This window comes from Microcaecilia unicolor, chromosome 3, assembly GCF_901765095.1.
Source record: "Microcaecilia unicolor chromosome 3, aMicUni1.1, whole genome shotgun sequence".
NCBI lineage: Eukaryota > Metazoa > Chordata > Amphibia > Gymnophiona > Siphonopidae > Microcaecilia > Microcaecilia unicolor.
The window spans coordinates 48,921,992-48,938,887 of record NC_044033.1 but is presented as its reverse complement, the minus strand read 5'-3'; the positions used below and the strand labels follow the sequence as shown (position 1 = coordinate 48,938,887).

The 16,896-nt window shown below is 51.7% G+C and overlaps 1 protein-coding gene across 3 annotated transcripts in view; it reads left to right on the top strand.

Annotated features, from left to right (window-relative positions):
- Positions 1 to 16,896, top strand: part of SRSF7 (serine and arginine rich splicing factor 7) — a 50,935-nt gene that overhangs the window by 12,063 nt on the left and 21,976 nt on the right. For all 3 annotated transcript variants that reach the window (XM_030195894.1, XM_030195895.1, XM_030195892.1), the window contains exon 5: positions 14,863 to 14,916. In XM_030195894.1, the coding sequence (XP_030051754.1) occupies positions 14,863 to 14,916 (54 nt within the window). The remainder of the gene's footprint in view (positions 1 to 14,862; positions 14,917 to 16,896) is intronic.

Here is a 16,896-nt window from a genome sequence, read left to right as displayed (position 1 = left end):
ACCTGTGCAAAGCCCCAACTAGCCAGTCTTTTCTCAGTCTCCAGCAGAGGTAGAAGTACAGCCTGTGCAGTCTTACTAGTCTGGTGAGGTATTAAAAAAAAGGTAATTTGGGAATTTTTATTTTTTTCCCTGTTACTTGCTTAGAACCCTGTGCTTGGTTTTAAAAATTAAAAAAAAAAAAAAAGAGGAAAAGTGCTTCAGGGGTCTGGGTCTGGTGGGGCTCGGTCTTTCCCCTTGGGGTGTCAAACCTGCTTAGTCGGGTCCCTCCCCCTCTGCTGCTCCCTCCGGTTTTGGCAGCTTTGTGCCTCGGCTCCCGTGTCTGGACGGGAGCCTTGAGTGCCCTTACATTCTGCAGCTGTCAGTCTTCATTTTACTTGTTGAAAAAAAAAAAAAGAATTCTCGGAGCAAAAGAAGGAGGAGTGGCCTAGTGGTTAGGGTGGTGGACTTTGGTCCTGAGGAACTGAGTTCGATTCCTGGCACAGGCAGCTCCTTGTGACTGTGGGCAAGTCACTTAACCCTCCATTGCCCGCCGCATTGAGCCTGCCATGAGTGGGAAAGTGCGGGGTACAAATGTAACAAACAAACAAAATAAAACAGCTCTGTTAGCTTCCTATCGTTTTTGTGCTGACCAGAGGAGCAGGGCTGTTAACTTTTAGTGAGAGGCAGATCTGCAGTTTAGTGCAGGCTTTTACCTGGGGTCGGCAGATGTCCACGGCTAAGCTTCTCCGTTGCCGTGCGTGCTCGTGCCGAGGGATAGAAGCGCCCGGGGGGGGGGGGGGGCAGTGTCGGTTCTGCGGGGAGCCGAAGCAGGTATCCGCGGCTCCCCCGGAGTTGAAGGCTGAGGTCCCGGTAGTGTCGGCAGCTCCTTTAGCATTGGGCACGCCCGGCCCTTGGCGGGAATGGCCGCCATTTTTAATTCTTCCCGCCCTGCAGACCCTGCTGTATTGGAGCCGGTGTATCCCTTCCTGAGTCAGCCTTTAGGAAATGAAGGGGGGGGGGTTGGTTTTCCCCTGAAACTTGTTTGGACACTTTATCAGGCATGGAAATCGCCCCCTCCCCAGTTGGATTCTACAGGGGGAGAGGGCAGTCCCCTTCTACCTAAAAGACCCCGTCTAGAGTGGGCAGATGAGGTAGAGTGTTTTTCCCCTACAGGCTCAGAAGCTATCAGTGAGTTTGGGGAGGCTGATATTTTTGAGGGCTCTCAGGAGCAGGATTGTGTGATCCCTGGGGAGGGTCCCTCAGTGGTACGGATATTTCATAGAGATGAGCTTGCGGAGCTTATAGATCAAGTGACTTCTACGCTTAAGTTTGAGCAGGCAGACATTCCTGTGGGAGAGGTGAAGCAGGTGGACCCTTTGGTTAAGGGTATTCAGCATAAGGCGTGGTCCTTTCCCATGAATAAGGATCTCTGGGAGATGATTTCTCAGGAGTGGGTGTCTCTTGATTCTCTGTGTAAGGTGACTCGGGCAATGGCGAGGCTTTATCCTCTTCCTCAGGAGGATAAGGACTCTCTTAAGGCTCCCACAGTGGATTCTGTGGTTACAGCGGTCACTAAGACTACGGCTATTCCTGTAGATGGTGGTGCCGCTCTCTGTGATCCCCAGGATAGGAAGTTGGAATCTTTTCTGAAACGTAGTTTTGATTTGTGGACTCTGGCCCTCCAGGCTTCTGTGTGTGTGGGGGTTTGGTAGCTGGAGCTTGTTTTCGCTGGTCAGAGAAGCTCTGTGATGATTCGGGGATGTTGGGGCTTCTTGTGTGCAGGAATTAGCCAAGTTAGAGATGGGGGTGTCGTTTTTCTCCAATGCGCTTTATGATTTGTTGTGAGCGTCAGCCAAGAATATGGCCCTAGTAGTTGGAGCACATAGGGCTCTATGGTTACGAGGTTGGGTCGCAGATGCAGCCTCAAAGTCTAAATTATGTTCTCTTCCCTTTAAAGGTTCCATGCTCTTTGACGAGGATTTGGATAAATTGGTACGTGGTCTTAGTGACGCTAAAGTTCCTCGTCTTCCGGAATTTCGTCCCAAAACAGGTGCCAGAGGGGGGGCTTCGCGGGGACGTTTTTGGGAAGCCTGACGGTATAGACCAGGTAGGTCTAGTGGAACTAATAGAGGTCATTTTTTTTTTTTTTTCAGTGCACCCAGTCCTTTTGTGGAGGATGTGACTTCTTGGGGGTTCTAGTTTGGCGCGCAACCCAAAATGAAGGTGTGGGGGCCAAGCCTCTGGTGTGGTAGGTGCTTGTCTGAGTCAGTTTTACCAGAGATGAGTCCAGATCACATCAGACCAGTGGGTTCTCGAGGTTATTCGAGATGGGAATGTGCTGGAATTCAAATGTTCACTCCTCGAGTTCTTTCTGGAGTCCCCATGTCATTCTCGTATAAAGGTGGCAGCAGTACGGGACACGTTCCATTTGGTCAATCTGGGCAGCAAGGAACAGATTGTTCAATTTATTTTGTGGTGCCAAAAAAGGAAGGATCCTTTCGACCTATTTTAGATCTCAAAAGGGTCACTTCTTCTCTAAAGGTTCCCTCCTTTCAAATGGAAACGTTATCAGTCATTGTGGCAGTTCGGAGTGGGGAGCTCCTCACTTCAATGGATTTGACAGAAGCTTATCTGCACATTCCCATTCGGGCATCTCATCAGCGTTTCCTTTGTTTTGCCGTCTTAAGGAACCATTTTCAGTTTTGTGCGCTGCTTTTTGGTCTTGCAACAGCTCCTCGTGCTTTTTCCAAGGTTATAGTAGTGGTGGCGGCAGCGTTGCGGAAGCAGGGCATTTTAGTGCACCCTTATCTTGACGATTGGTTTGATTCGAGCCAAGTCAAAGATGGAGAACGAGGCGGCTACTGCTCGAGTGGTGAGTTTCTTGGAGTGCCTTGGTTGGGTGGTGAATCTGGCCAAGAGTCATCTCAGTCTGTCGTAGTCTCTGGAGTACCTGGGGGTCCTTTTCGATACGGTAAAGGGCTGGGTGTTTTACCGCCGCTTCGGATAGTCAAGTTGCAGGATCAGATTTGGCGGCTTCTTGCAGTGAGATATCCGACGGCCCGTGCTTACCTTCAAGTACTGGGGATGATGGCGGCGACCATAGAGGTAGTTCCTTGGGCCAGGGCGCACATGCATCAGTTGCAGTCAGCTCTTCTGAGCCGTTGGTCTCACCAAATGCAGGACTTGGAGGTGCATTTGCCGTTGACCGGCCTTCCCCGTCTCAGCCTGCAGTGGTGGCTCCACACGTCCAACCTGGAAAAAGGAATGCCTTTGGAATCCTCAGAATGGATAGCTCTCACAACTGATGCCAGTTTGGGAGGTTGGAGAGCTCATTGTCTTGGGCAGGTAGCCCAAGGCCGGTGGTCTTGGGAGGAAGCGCAGTGATCCATCAATCGGTTGGAGCCCGGGCCATTCGGTTGGCTCTTCAGTCCTTCCGGAATCTGCTTTTCGGAAAAGCAGTCAGAGTGCTCTGCGACAACGCCACGTCCATGGCCTATGTCAATCGGCAAGGAGGTACAGAGAGTCAGGCGGTCTCACAGGAGGCGGCGGAGTTGTTTCATTGGGGAGAACTTCATCTTCAAGCTCTTTTGGCTGGTCATGTGGCCGGGGTGGACAACGCGGGCACTGATTATTTGAGCAGACATACTGTAGATTCCGGAGAGTGGGCACTGCATCGGTCGGTTTTCGCTCGCATTGTGTTGAAATGGGGTCTTCCAGTGATGGATCTCATGGCGACAGCGGCCAACGCGCAAGTACAACAGTTCTTCAGTTGAAGAAGAGATCCTTGGGCGGAGGGGATCGACGCGCTTCTTCTGGCCCCAGGAATTGCTGTATGTTTTTCCGCCGTGGCCTCTAGTCGGCCGAGTAGTTCAGCACATCGAGCGTCACTCAGGTCTGGTGATTTTGGTAGCTCCGAATTGGCCGCGTCCGTGGTTCGGAGATCTGGTGCGTCTAGTGGAAGCGGATCCGATTCCATTGACAGAGGCAGTATTATTGTGTCAGGGTCCGATCGTAATGCCAGACCCGTCTTCGTTCTCACTTATGGCTTGGCTCTTGAAAGGAACAGGATGAGAAAGAAAGGGTTTTCTTCTAGGGTCATCGCTACGAGGTTAAAGTCGCACAAGTGTTCCACTTCTCTGGCGTATGTTTGCGTCTGGAGGCTTTTCGAGCACTGGTGTCAGGGTCAGGCATTTCTCCCTTTTCATACTTCAATCGCAGAAGTGTTGGATTTTTTGCAGGATGGATTGGATAGGGGTTTGGCCCTGTCTACCTTGAAGGTGCAGGTTGCGGATTTGTCCTGTTTCCGGGGAAGGATTCAGGGGAAGTCCTTGGCTTCTGCACCCGATGTGGTCCGTTTCTTGAAAGGGGTCAAATTGATTCATCCTCCTTGGCGTCAGTTGGTTCCCCCATGGGATTTAAATCTTGTTGTGGATGCTTTGGTTCGGCCTCCGTTTGAACCTTTTTGGTTTCGGCTACTTGTAAGGATCTCTCCCTGAAAGCAGTGTTTTTGGTGGCCATTACGTCGGGCCGGAGGGTTTCGAAGATTCATGCTTTGTCTTGCAGGGAGCCTTTCTTGTCTTTCTCCAAAGAAAAGGTTTCTTTAAGGCCAGTGCCTTTTTTTGCCTAAGGTGGTTTCCAATTTTCATGTGAATCAGACAATTTCTCTGCCAGTCCTAGGGGATAAGGCAGGAGATTCAGAGCAGCATTGTTTGGTTAAACTAGATGTTTGGCGGGCGTTAATGTTTTTACCTGAAGAGAACTTAGGAGTTCCGGGTCTCGGATCGTTTGTACGTTCTCCATGGTGGAGCTAAGAAGGGTGCAGCCACTTCCAAGGCAACTATAGCCCGGTGGTTGAAGGAGGCTATTGCATCTGCCTATTTACTGAAGGGCCGTAAGGTGCCCCTGGCGTTTTCGGCTCATTCCACTAGGGGAGTGGCGGCCTCTTGGGCGGAAAATAGTATCCCTCCACTGGATATTTGTCGGGCAGCAGTTTGGTCTTCCTTACATTCCTTTGTGAAACATTATAGGATTGACATTCATGCGAAGGAAGAGGCCAGTTTTGGTGCGGCAGTTTTGACCTCTGTCCTTCGGGGGTCCCGCCCACAGATGTTTACTGCTTTTTTTTGTTTGTTTGTTACATTTGTACCCCGCGCTTTCCCACTCATGGCAGGCTCAATGCGGCTTACGTGGGGCAATGGAGGGTTAAGTGACTTGCCCAGAGTCACAAGGAGCTGCCTATGCCTGAAGTGGGAATCGAACTCAGTTCCCCAGGACCAAAGTCCACCACCCTAACCACTAGGCCACACTCCCAAGCGTCTTGACCGTTCTCCGAGGACAAGCAGGCTGCTTGTTCTCACGACTGGGTTGACGTCCGCGGCAGCCCCCACCAACCGGAAGAAGCTTCGCGGGACGGTCGGCACGCAGGGCACGCCCACCGCCCGTGCGCGACCGCTCCCGCCAGTTCCTTTTTTTCCGCGCCTGGAGAGAGTCGTGCTTTGCCGCTCTCTCTACTTCAGCCGCCGGATTCTTGCGATCGCGTATACGCGGATCGCGCTTCGTTAATTTAATTTAATTTCCTTTTATTATCTTTTCTTTTAAAAAAAAAAAAAAAGACTGCGCGTGTGGAGCACGCGCTCCCCTTTTTCCCTCGCTTCCAGCGGGGACGCCTCGTTGCAGCCTAGTGGCCGCTCGGTCGGCTGGTTTTTTCGTGGTGTGATTTTAGCCACCATTGCCGACTTTGTCTTCGCCGACGCGATTTTTCCGTCGATGTCCTCGAAGGTCCCGAGTGGATTTAAAAAGTGTGGTCGCTGCGGCCGGCCGATCTCGCAGACCGACACCCACGCTTGGTGCCTCCAGTGCCTCGGGCCGGAGCACAATCTCAAGTCGTGCGCGCTGTGTCTCGGTCTCCGGAAACGGACTCAGGTTGCGAGGCAAGTTCTGCGGGACCGTCTTTTTGGAACTTGCGCCGGCCCCTCGACGTCGACCTCGACGGCATCGGTATCGAAGGCCTGATCTTCGGTACCGGTATCGATGCCCGAGACATCGGCACCGATGGCAGCGACCCCAGGAGAACAGGTCCCGTCGGCCCGCCGGTCCGCCGGTGAGAGTGGGGTTGAGAGGCCGCGTGGGCTGTCGGCCCCGGTCACTCCCTCAACTCGTGAGCCACGGGACCGAACCCTGTCGGACCCGGTACCTCGAGACCGAGGGGGATCGACCTCCTCCTCCTCCATGCCCTCCGGCGCCGGTGACGTGCACCGGAAAAAAGACAAGAAGCGCCGTCACCGGGAGCCCTCGGTGCACCCTGAAGGGGAGTCGACGCCGAAGCGTCATCGCAGAGAGGAGAGATCTCCGTCGGTGGTGGAGGTACCGACGCGTCGGGGTTCCGGCACCTCGGTGCCGTCTCCTGGCCCCCAGCAGCTTCTGGCACCGACACCCTTACCGGCCCCACCGCCTTTCCCGGCAGCGGGCCTGGACGAGTGCCTCAGAGCCATCCTTCCGGGGATCCTGGAAGGGCTGATGCGCCAGGCTGTGCCGGCGTCGGGGGTGCTTGCGCCCCCGGCGCCGATGACTGTGGCGCCGGCGAGCTCTAGCCCGGCGCCGGGGCTGTCGACACCGCCGCCGCTTGCGGTGCCGGTCTCGACCGCCACGCAGGTGGAGTCCCCGTCGACGTCGATGGAGGGAGCTCCGTCCCCGCCGGCGCGGGAGTCCACCGCTCGACGACACCGAGGCCTCGGTGCCTCGACGTCGAGCCGGGCCCGGTACCGGACTCAGCTACATGAGCTAATGTCCGATACCGAGGATGAGGACTCGTGGGGGGAAGAGGAAGACCCGAGATATTTCTCCTCAGAGGAGTCTACGGGCCTTCCCTCGGACCCCACGCCGTCACCGGAGAGGAAGCTCTCACCTCCTGAGAGTCTTTCCTTTGCCTCCTTTGTGCGGGATATGTCTATAAGCATTCCCTTTCCCGTGGTCTCTGTGGAAGAGCCGAGGGCCGAGATGCTCGAGGTCCTCGACTATCCATCACCACCTAGAGAGTCCTCCACGGTACCGCTGCACAATGTCCTGAAGGAGACGCTGCTTCGGAACTGGGTGCGACCACTAACTAACCCCACCATTCCCAAGAAAGCAGAGTCCCAGTACAGGATCCACTCTGACCCAGAGCTCATGCGGCCCCAGTTGCCCCATGACTCAGCGGTCGTGGATTCTGCTCTCAAGAGGGCACGGAGTTCGAGGGATACCGCCTCGGCGCCCCCGGGGCGGGAGTCTCGCACTCTGGACTCATTTGGGAGGAAGGCCTACCAATCCTCCATGCTCGTGACCCGCATCCAATCTTACCTGCTCTATATGAGCATCCACATGCGGACCAATGTGCAACAGCTGGCGGACCTGGTCGATAAGCTCCCGCCGGAGCAGTCCAGGCCATATCAGGAGGTGGTCAGGCAGCTGAAGGCGTGCAGAAAGTTCCTGTCCAGGGGGATTTTTGACACCTGTGACGTGGCATCTCGTGCTGCGGCCCAAGGTATAGTGATGCGCAGGCTCTCATGGCTGCGTGCCTCTGACCTGGACAACCGCACCCAGCAGAGACTGGCTGACGTCCCTTGCCGGGGGGATAATATTTTTGGCGAGAAGGTCGAGCAGATGGTTGACCAACTGCATCAGCGGGAAACCGCTCTCGACAAGCTCTCCCACCGGGCGCCTTCAGCACCCGCCCCCGCGGGCGGGCGTTTTTCCCGGGCTCGGCAGGCTGCACCCTATTCTTTTGCGAAGCGTAGGTACAACCAGCCGGCCCGAAGGCCTCGTTAGGCACAGGGACAGCCCCAGCGCGCTCGTTCCCGTCAACAGCGTGCGCCTAAGCAGCCCCCTGCGCCTCCACAGCAAAAGCCGGGGACGGGCTTTTGACTGGATCCACGGGAACATAGCCGCCCTACAAGTGTCCGTACCGGACGACCTGCCGGTCGGAGGGAGGTTGAAATTCTTTCACCAAAGGTGGCCTCTCATAACCTCCGACCAGTGGGTTCTCCAAATAGTGCGGTGCGGATACGCCCTGAATTTGACCTCCCTGCCTCCAAATTGTCCTCCGGGAGCTCAGTCTTTCAGCTCCCATCACAAGCAGGTACTTGCAGAGGAACTCTCCGCCCTTCTCAGCGCCAATGCGGTCGAGCCCGTACCACCCGGGCAGGAAGGGCAGGGATTCTATTCCAGGTACTTCCTTGTGGAAAAGAAAACAGGGGGGATGCGTCCCATCCTAGACCTGAGAGGCCTGAACAAATTCCTGGTCAAAGAAAAGTTCAGGATGCTTTCCTTGGGCACCCTTCTGCCAATGATTCAGAAAAACGATTGGCTATGTTCCCTGGATTTAAAGGACGCATACACTCACATCCCGATACTGCCAGCTCACAGACAGTATCTCAGATTCCGCCTGGGCGCACGGCACTTTCAGTATTGTGTGCTGCCCTTTGGGCTCGCCTCTGCCCCACGAGTGTTTACAAAGTGCCTCGTGGTGGTAGCGGCCTACCTACGCAAGCTGGGAGTGCACGTGTTCCCATATCTCGACGATTGGCTGGTCAAGAACACCTCGGAGGCAGGAGCCCTCCGGTCCATGCAGTGCACTATTCAACTTCTGGAGCTGCTGGGGTTTGTGATAAATTACCCAAAGTCCCATCTCCAGCCAACTCAGTCTCTGGAATTCATAGGAGCGCTGCTGAATTCCCAGACGGTTCGGGCCTACCTTCCCGAAGCGAGGGCCACCAATCTCTTGGCCCTGGCTTCGCAGACCAGAGCGTCTCAGCAGATCACAGCTCGGCAGATGTTGAGACTTCTGGGTCATATGGCCTCCACAGTTCATGTGACTCCCATGGCTCGTCTTCACATGAGATCTGCTCAATGGACCCTAGCTTCCCAGTGGTTCCAAGCCACCGGGAATCTAGAGGATGTCATCCGCCTCTCCACCAGTTGCCGCACTTCACTGCTCTGGTGGACCATACGGACCAATTTGACCCTGGGACGTCTATTCCAAATTCCGCAGCCCACGAAAGTGCTGACGACGGATGCATCCCGCCTGGGGTGGGGAGCCCATGTCGATGGGCTTCACACCCAGGGTCTGTGGTCCCTCCAGGAAAAGGATCTGCAGATCAACCTCCTGGAGCTCCGAGCGATCTGGAACGCACTGAAGGCTTTCAGAGATCGGCTGTCCTGCCAAATTATCCAAATTCGGACAGACAATCAGGTTGCAATGTATTACGTCAACAAGCAGGGGGGCACCGGATCCCGCCCCCTGTGTCAGGAAGCCGTCGGTATGTGGCGTTGGGCGTGTCGCTTCGGCATGCTTCTCCAAGCCACGTACCTGGCAGGCGTAAACAACAGTCTGGCCGACAGACTGAGCAGAGTCATGCAACCGCACGAGTGGTCGCTCCATTCCAGAGTGGTACGCAAGATCTTCCGAGAGTGGGGCACCCCCTCGGTGGATCTTTTCGCCTCTCAGACCAACCACAAGCTGCCTCTGTTCTGTTCCAGGCTTCAGACACACGGCAGGCTAGCGTCAGATGCCTTTCTCCTTCATTGGGGGACCGGCCTCCTGTATGCTTATCCTCCCATACCTTTGGTGGGGAAGACCTTACTGAAGCTCAAGCAAGACCGCGGCACCATGATTCTGATAGCGCCCTTTTGGCCCCGTCAGATCTGGTTCCCTCTTCTTCTGGAGTTGTCCTCCGAAGAACCGTGGAGATTGGAGTGTTTTCCGACTCTCATTTCGCAGAACGACGGAGCGTTGCTGCACCCCAACCTTCAATCCCTGGCTCTCACGGCCTGGATGTTGAGGGCGTAGACTTCGCTGCGTTGGGTCTGTCTGAGGGTGTCTCCCGGGTCTTGCTTGCCTCTAGGAAGGATTCCACTAAAAAGAGTTACTTTTTCAAGTGGAGGAGGTTTGTCGTTTGGTGTGAGAGCAAGGCCCTAGAACCTCGTTCTTGCCCTGCACAGAACCTGCTTGAATACCTTCTGCACTTATCAGAGTCTGGCCTCAAGACCAACTCAGTAAGGAATCACCTTAGTGCGATTAGTGCTTACCATTATCGTGTGGAAGGTAAAGCCATCTCTGGAGAGCCTTTAGTCGTTCGATTCATGAGAGGTTTGCTTTTGTCAAAGCCCCCTATCAAGCCTCCTACTGTGTCATGGGATCTCAACGTCGTCCTCACCCAGCTGATGAAACCTCCTTTTGAGCCACTGAATACCTGCCATCTGAAGTACTTGACCTGGAAGGTCATTTTCTTGGTGGCAGTTACTTCAGCTCGTAGGGTCAGTGAGCTTCAAGCCCTGGTAGCTCATGCTCCATATACCAAATTTCATCACAACAGAGTAGTGCTCCGCACCCACCCAAAGTTCCTGCCGAAGGTGGTGTCGGAGTTCCATCTTAACCAGTCAATTGTCTTGCCAACATTCTTTCCCAGGCCGCATACCCGCCCTGCTGAACGTCAGTTGCACACATTGGACTGCAAGAGAGCATTGGCCTTCTACTTGGAGCGGACACAGCCCAACAGACAGTCCGCCCAATTGTTTATTTCTTTCGACCCTAACAGGCTAGGGGTCGCTGTCGGGAAACGCACCATCTCCAATTGGCTAGCAGATTGCATTTCCTTCACTTACGCCCAGGCTGGGCTGGCTCTTGAGGGTCATGTCACGGCTCATAGTGTCAGAGCCATGGCAGCGTCGGTGGCCCACTTGAAGTCAGCCACTATTGAAGAGATCTGCAAGGCTGCGACGTGGTCATCTGTCCACACATTCACATCACATTACTGCCTCCAGCAGGATACCCGACGCGACAGTCGGTTCGGGCAGTCGGTGCTGCAGAATCTGTTTGGGGTGTAAATCCAACTCCACCCTCCAGGACCCGAATTTATTCTGGTCAGGCTGCACTCTCAGTTAGTTGTTCTTCGTAGGTCAATTTCTGTTGTTCCCTCGCCGTTGCGAGGTTCAATTGACCTGGGTTCTTGTTTTGAGTGAGCCTGAGAGCTAGGGATACCCCAGTCGTGAGAACAAGCAGCCTGCTTGTCCTCGGAGAAAGGGTATGATACATACCTGTAGCAGTTGTTCTCCGAGGACAGCAGGCTGATTGTTCTCACCTACCCTCCCTCCTCCCCTTTGGAGTTGTGTGTTTCATCTTTTGCTAGTCATTCAACTGGCGGGAGCGGTCGCGCACGGGCGGGAAGACGGCCGCGCATGCGCGGTGGGCGTGCCCTGCGTGCCGACCGTCCCGCGAAGCTTCTTCCGGTTGGTGGGGGCTGCCGCGGACGTCAACCCAGTCGTGAGAACAATCAGCCTGCTGTCCTCGGAGAACAACTGCTACAGGTATGTATCATACCCTGTCTGGAGGGTCGCTGAGGAAGGTGAAATTAGGTCTTACCTGCTAATTTTCTCTCCTCTAGACTCTCCAGACCGGTCAAGAGCCTGCCCTGTATATAGGTAGATCAGGAGGTGTTCTTTTGAGCCTAGTTATTTTTGATACAGCTGATAATTGTTGCTTCAGTTGCCAGGTGCTGTTGCTGGTACGAGTCTGGTACAGGTTGATTGCTCTTGTGACCAGCCTGTGGAAGCACAAACATTCTTGGTTTTGAGTTACCACGTACAGGGTTCTGTGCGTGGTTTGGTTTTATTTTCTGCTTTGTTATTGATATACTGGCTAGTTGGGGTTCTGCACAGGTTATATGTACAGTGTTCAAAGCTCAGTGTTTCTCAGTCTCCCTCTGCTGGTAGGAGTGCATAACCCAAGCGTCTTGACCAGTCTGGAAGGTCTAGAGGAAAGAAAATTAGCGGGTAAGACTTAATTTCACCTTTCTTCTGCTGGTCACACCTCTCTATACAGCCTAGCAACCTTCTAGCTACGGCCACCGCCTTGTCACACTGTTTCGTCACCTTCAGATCCTCGGATACTATCACCCCAAGATCCCTCTCACCACCTAACACATACGTCTCCTGTGGATTTCTACTCCCTAAGTGCATCACTTTGCATTTCTTAGCATTGAATTTTAATAGCCAAACCTTAGACCATTCTTCTAGCTTCTGCAGATCCTTTTTCATGTTTTCCACTCCCTTTTGAGTGTCCACTCTGTTACAAATCTTAGTATCATCTGCAAAAAGGCAAACTTTACCTTCTAACCCTTCAGCAATGACACTCACAAATATATTGAACAGAATCGGCCCCAGCACCGATCCCTGAGGCACTCCACTACTCACATTTCCCTCATCCGAGCGAATTCCATTAACCACCACCCTCTGGCGTCTGTCCGTCAACCAGTTCCTAATCCAGTTCAGTTCACCACATTGGGTCCTATCTTCAGCCTGTGAAGTTTATTCAAGAGCCTCCTGTGGGGAACCGTGTCAAAAGCTTTGCTGAAATCTAAGTAGATTACATCTATAGTACATCCATGGTTCAATTCTCCAGTCACCCAGTCAAAGAATTCAATGAGATTTGTTTGGCACGATTTACCTTTGGTAAAACCATGTTGTCTTGGATCTTGCAGCTTATTGGCTTCCAGGAAATTCACTATCCTTTCCTTCAGCATCACTTCCATTACTTTTCCAATAACCAAAGTGAGGCTTACCGGCCTGTAGTTTCCAGCTTCTTCCCTATCACCACTTTTGTGAAGAGGGAACACATCCGCTGTTCTCCAATCCCACGGAACCTCTCCCGTCTCCAAGGATTTATTAAACAAATCTTTAAGAGGACCCGCCAGAACCTCTCTGAGCTTCCTCAATATCCTGGGGTGGATCTCAACCGGTCCCACGGCTTTGTCCACCTTTAGATGTTCAAGTTGTTCATACACACTCTCTTCCGTGAACGGTGCTATATCCACTCCATTCTCATATGTACTTTTGCCAGTCAATCGTGGTCCTTTTCCAGGATTTTTTTCTGTGAAAACAGAACAAAAGTATCTATTTAGCAAATTTGCTTTTTCTTCATCATTATCTACATAGCGGTTCATAACATCTTTCAGTCTCTCAATTCCCTTTTTAGTCTTCCTCCTTTCACTAATATACCTGAAGAAATTTTTGTCACCCCTCCTTATATTTCTAGCCATTTATTTCGCTTTCGCCAGACGTCACTACTCCCCCAGTGGCCACTAACCCCCTCCCACCCTCAAAAAATATCTTTCAAAAATATTTTTTGCCAGCCTCGGATGTCATACTCTGCTCCATCACAGCAGTATGCAGGTCCCTGGAGCAGTTTTAGTGGGTGCAGTGTACTTCAGGCAGGCCCATTCCCCCCTCCCCCCACCTGTTACATTTGTGGAGGAAACGGCGAGCTCTCCAAAACTCACCACAGTCCCACATCTAGGTGCCCCCCTTCACCCGTAAGGGCTATGGTAGTGATGTACAGTTGTGGGTAGTGGGTTTTAGGGGGGGGGGGTTTAGGGGGCTCAGCACACAAGGTAAGAGAGCTGTGTACCTGGGATTGCCGAAAATCAGGATTTGGACGTCCCTGACCATATTATCAAAACAAATGATGGACGTCCATCTTGTTTCGAAAATATGGGTTTCCCTGCTCCTGCATTGGGACGTTCTGTGAGGACGTCCTCATGAAAACGTGGGCGTCCCTTTCGATTATGCCCCTTACAGTATCAATTGCCGTACCACTCTGGTGGTTGAATCTGACCTCAAACCCACATGGTTGCATGTCTGACCTGGAACTGGTAGCTCAGGAGAGGTTGGCGGACATTCCTTGCCAAGTGGACAGCTGCTTTGGCAATAAGGTAGAGGAGGTCCTAAGTTGTGAAGAATAGTCTAAATCATAGTTACTTGATGCTAGTGTCCACCTTTAGGAATCGGTGCCCAAGAAAAAAAGTAGACAATACGCTGAAATCTTGTGCGTGGTGGCAGCCAAAAAAAAAAAAAGCAAACGGGATGTTGGGAATTATTAGGAAAGGGATGGTAAATAAGGCCAAGAATATTATAATTCCTTTATTGTTTCATAGAGCGACCTCACTTTTGAGTATTGAGTAATTCTGGTCACCATATTAAAAAAAGATATAGCAGAATTAAAGGTTCAAAGGAGAGTAACCAAAATGATAAAGGGGATGGAAAGGCTGAAGAGGTTAGGCTTTTCAGCTTGGAAAAGAGATGACTGAGGGGAGGGGAACATGATTTGAGGTCTACAAAATCCTGAGTGGTGTAGAACAGGTAAGTGAATCAAGGGGTGTTTATTGTTTAACTCTTTAAAAAATACAAAGAATGGGGGACTTTTGGTTCATGGAAATAATTTTAAGACCTACAGAATTTTTTTTTTCACTCAACGAATAGTTAAGCTTTGGAACTTGTTGCCAGAGGATGTGGTAACAGTGGTTACCATATCTGGGTTTGAACAGGCTCCTGGAGAAAACGTCCATACTCTGATATTGAGGTAGACATAGGGGAAGTCACTGCTTGCCCTGGGATTGGTAGCATGGACTGATGCTACTATTTGGGTTTCTGCTAGGTACTTGGGACCTGGATTGGCCACTGTTGGATACAGGGTACTGGGCTAGATGGACCATTAGTCTGACCCAGTATAGCTATTATGTTCTTCTTATTGCCTCTCTTCTGTCTTCTTACTGAGAAGAGTATATGACTTCCTTATTTTACCTTTCTGGAGTTCGCCCTTAATCAGCATTTTAAGTGGCAGCTTCTCTAGCAGGTCCCTATGAACCTTTTTTCCCTATAACATATTTAAGTTGCAAGTTAGGAAAAATAGCACTGTGCCTCAACTTCTAACTTTCCTAAAATTCTAGAATCTGCTGTATGCATTAATTTTTACCTCTTTTATGTACTAGCTATGTGTCTTATCTGTTTTTTTTTTTTTTCTTTTTGTTTTGTAAAGAATATACACGAAATAATTCTTCATTGTTCTTTTTATAGATCCAGGTCTGATTCTGTTCGCAGGTCAAGATCGGGTTCAGTCCGTCGCTCCAGGTCTGTTTACATAAAAAGAAAACAAATCCCAAATAGCATGTTTGCAAAATTGCTTTTTGATAAGTGTAACAGTATATGATTCAGTATGTAGTTTTCATTCTTTAAAAATGGTTCAGTGGGTAATCCAGGAGGTTATTTTATTGGAAAACTGTGAGATTTCATAAATTTTTTTACTTAACAATGGTTTGAAAAGAATTGAGACAAGCAATATTTTTAGCAACCCACCAGTTTTTAACATCTAGTATTTTTGGAGTTTATTTGGTTCTCTGAGAACAAGCAAGCCTGCCTATTCTCACAAGTGGGTGACACCAACTGCATCGCCCAGTCTGACACTTATGACAAGCAGAAGTAGAGCCTTGTGGAGTGTGAGACTCCACTGCGCATGCATGAGTGCCTTCCCACCTGCTGCAAGAATGCGGTATCTCAGTTCTTCTACCGCTGTGAGGAGAGGTTTTTTTTTTTTTTTTAAACTGGGTCCTTTATTGTGTTCCCATTAGTGGAACCCATTTCTTATCTCTTCTTCCCCCCCCCCCCCTGTTTTTAAAAAAATACTTTCTTACTCAGCAATCCTCCAGACAAGACCGTTCAAGACGCTTGGGTTATGCACTCCTACCAGCAGAGGGAGACTGAGAACACTAAAACTTCTTATACAAGTAGCCTGTGCAGACCTTCTACTAACCAGTATTTTCTCAGTCTCAGCAGAGGGTAGATGTGTGCAGCCTGTGCAGTGTACTCAGTCTGGTAGGACCGTTTGGGGTTTCTAGGTTGGGTTGTAAATGTTAGAGAACCCACACTTGGATCTCTATTACAGGGTGTAAGTCCTAAGGGGCTTCTTATTCCCTGTGGGATGTCACACCCGCGTGGCCAGGTCCCTCCCCCTGTGCTCTTCCTCTGGAGGACTGCTTGACCTTGGCTACAGACCTCGTTCTGTACCTTTGAGGCATTTAAGCATCAGCAACGACGTTTAAAAAAAAAAAAAAAAACGTTTTAAAAGGTGGTTATTTTGGCCGTTCTTGTGGCAGTCCAGAGATAAAACGTCTTCAAGGACGTTCTTGCCTTAGGCGGTTTTGCCTATTAGTCTGTCAGAGCACAAAGCAACTGTTTGTTTTTATTGTGTTTGCGGCCATTATGTCTAAGCCGGCAAGGTGTCAGCGCGAAGCGCGGCGTTGAAGTGAAAGGTGGCCAATGTAAATTTTGTGGGGAGCCTACGTTGTCAGTGCTCTTGTCCCCCCTGCTTTCCCCTGAGTCGGCAGAGGTGTTGGGTGATGATTTGGCCGCACATTCCAGGCCGGCAACGGCGGGGCCGGTTTCGGTGGGAAACGCGGCCATTTTGGCTGTGCGTCCCGGGTCGGCCTCGATGGAGCCATTTTTGGCCGCGCATTCCGTACCAGCGCTGGGGGACCCGTGTGTGGCGAGAAGCGCGCCTAGTATAGTTGCGGATCACGCGATGGACCTGCCGCTGTGGGAGCGAGGGGAGTCCGTCGCGGAGACTGCGGGAAGTGTTGTTGGGGCTTCAGCAGGGGGGGGGGGGGGGGGTCTGGTTTCCCTCCTGAGTTTGTTTGGTCTCTGTATAATGTCTGGAGAGCTGGCCCCTCAGGCTGTTTGTTCCCCGGAGGCTGCTAGCTCAGTAGGAGTTAAGCGCCCGCGGATGGATATTTCGGAGCCTATGGAGATACTTTCTCTGCCTGGGTCGAAGGTTTGGAGTGACCCAGGAGAGGAGGATCTCTTGGATAAATCTGAGGATCAGGATGGGCTAAGGCCTGGGGAAGATTCTTCAGTGGGTCGCATTTTTCATAAGGAGGAGTTGTTAGAGCTCATTGATCAGGTGATCTCTACTTTGAAGTTTGCTCTGGCGGCCACTCCCTCTGCGGAGGGACCCCAGGTAGATCCCTTGGTTAAGGGGATTCGGAGAGCTTCCCGTTCCTTTCCCATGAATTCAGACATTTAGAGAGATGGTTTTTCAGGAATGGTCTGTGCCGG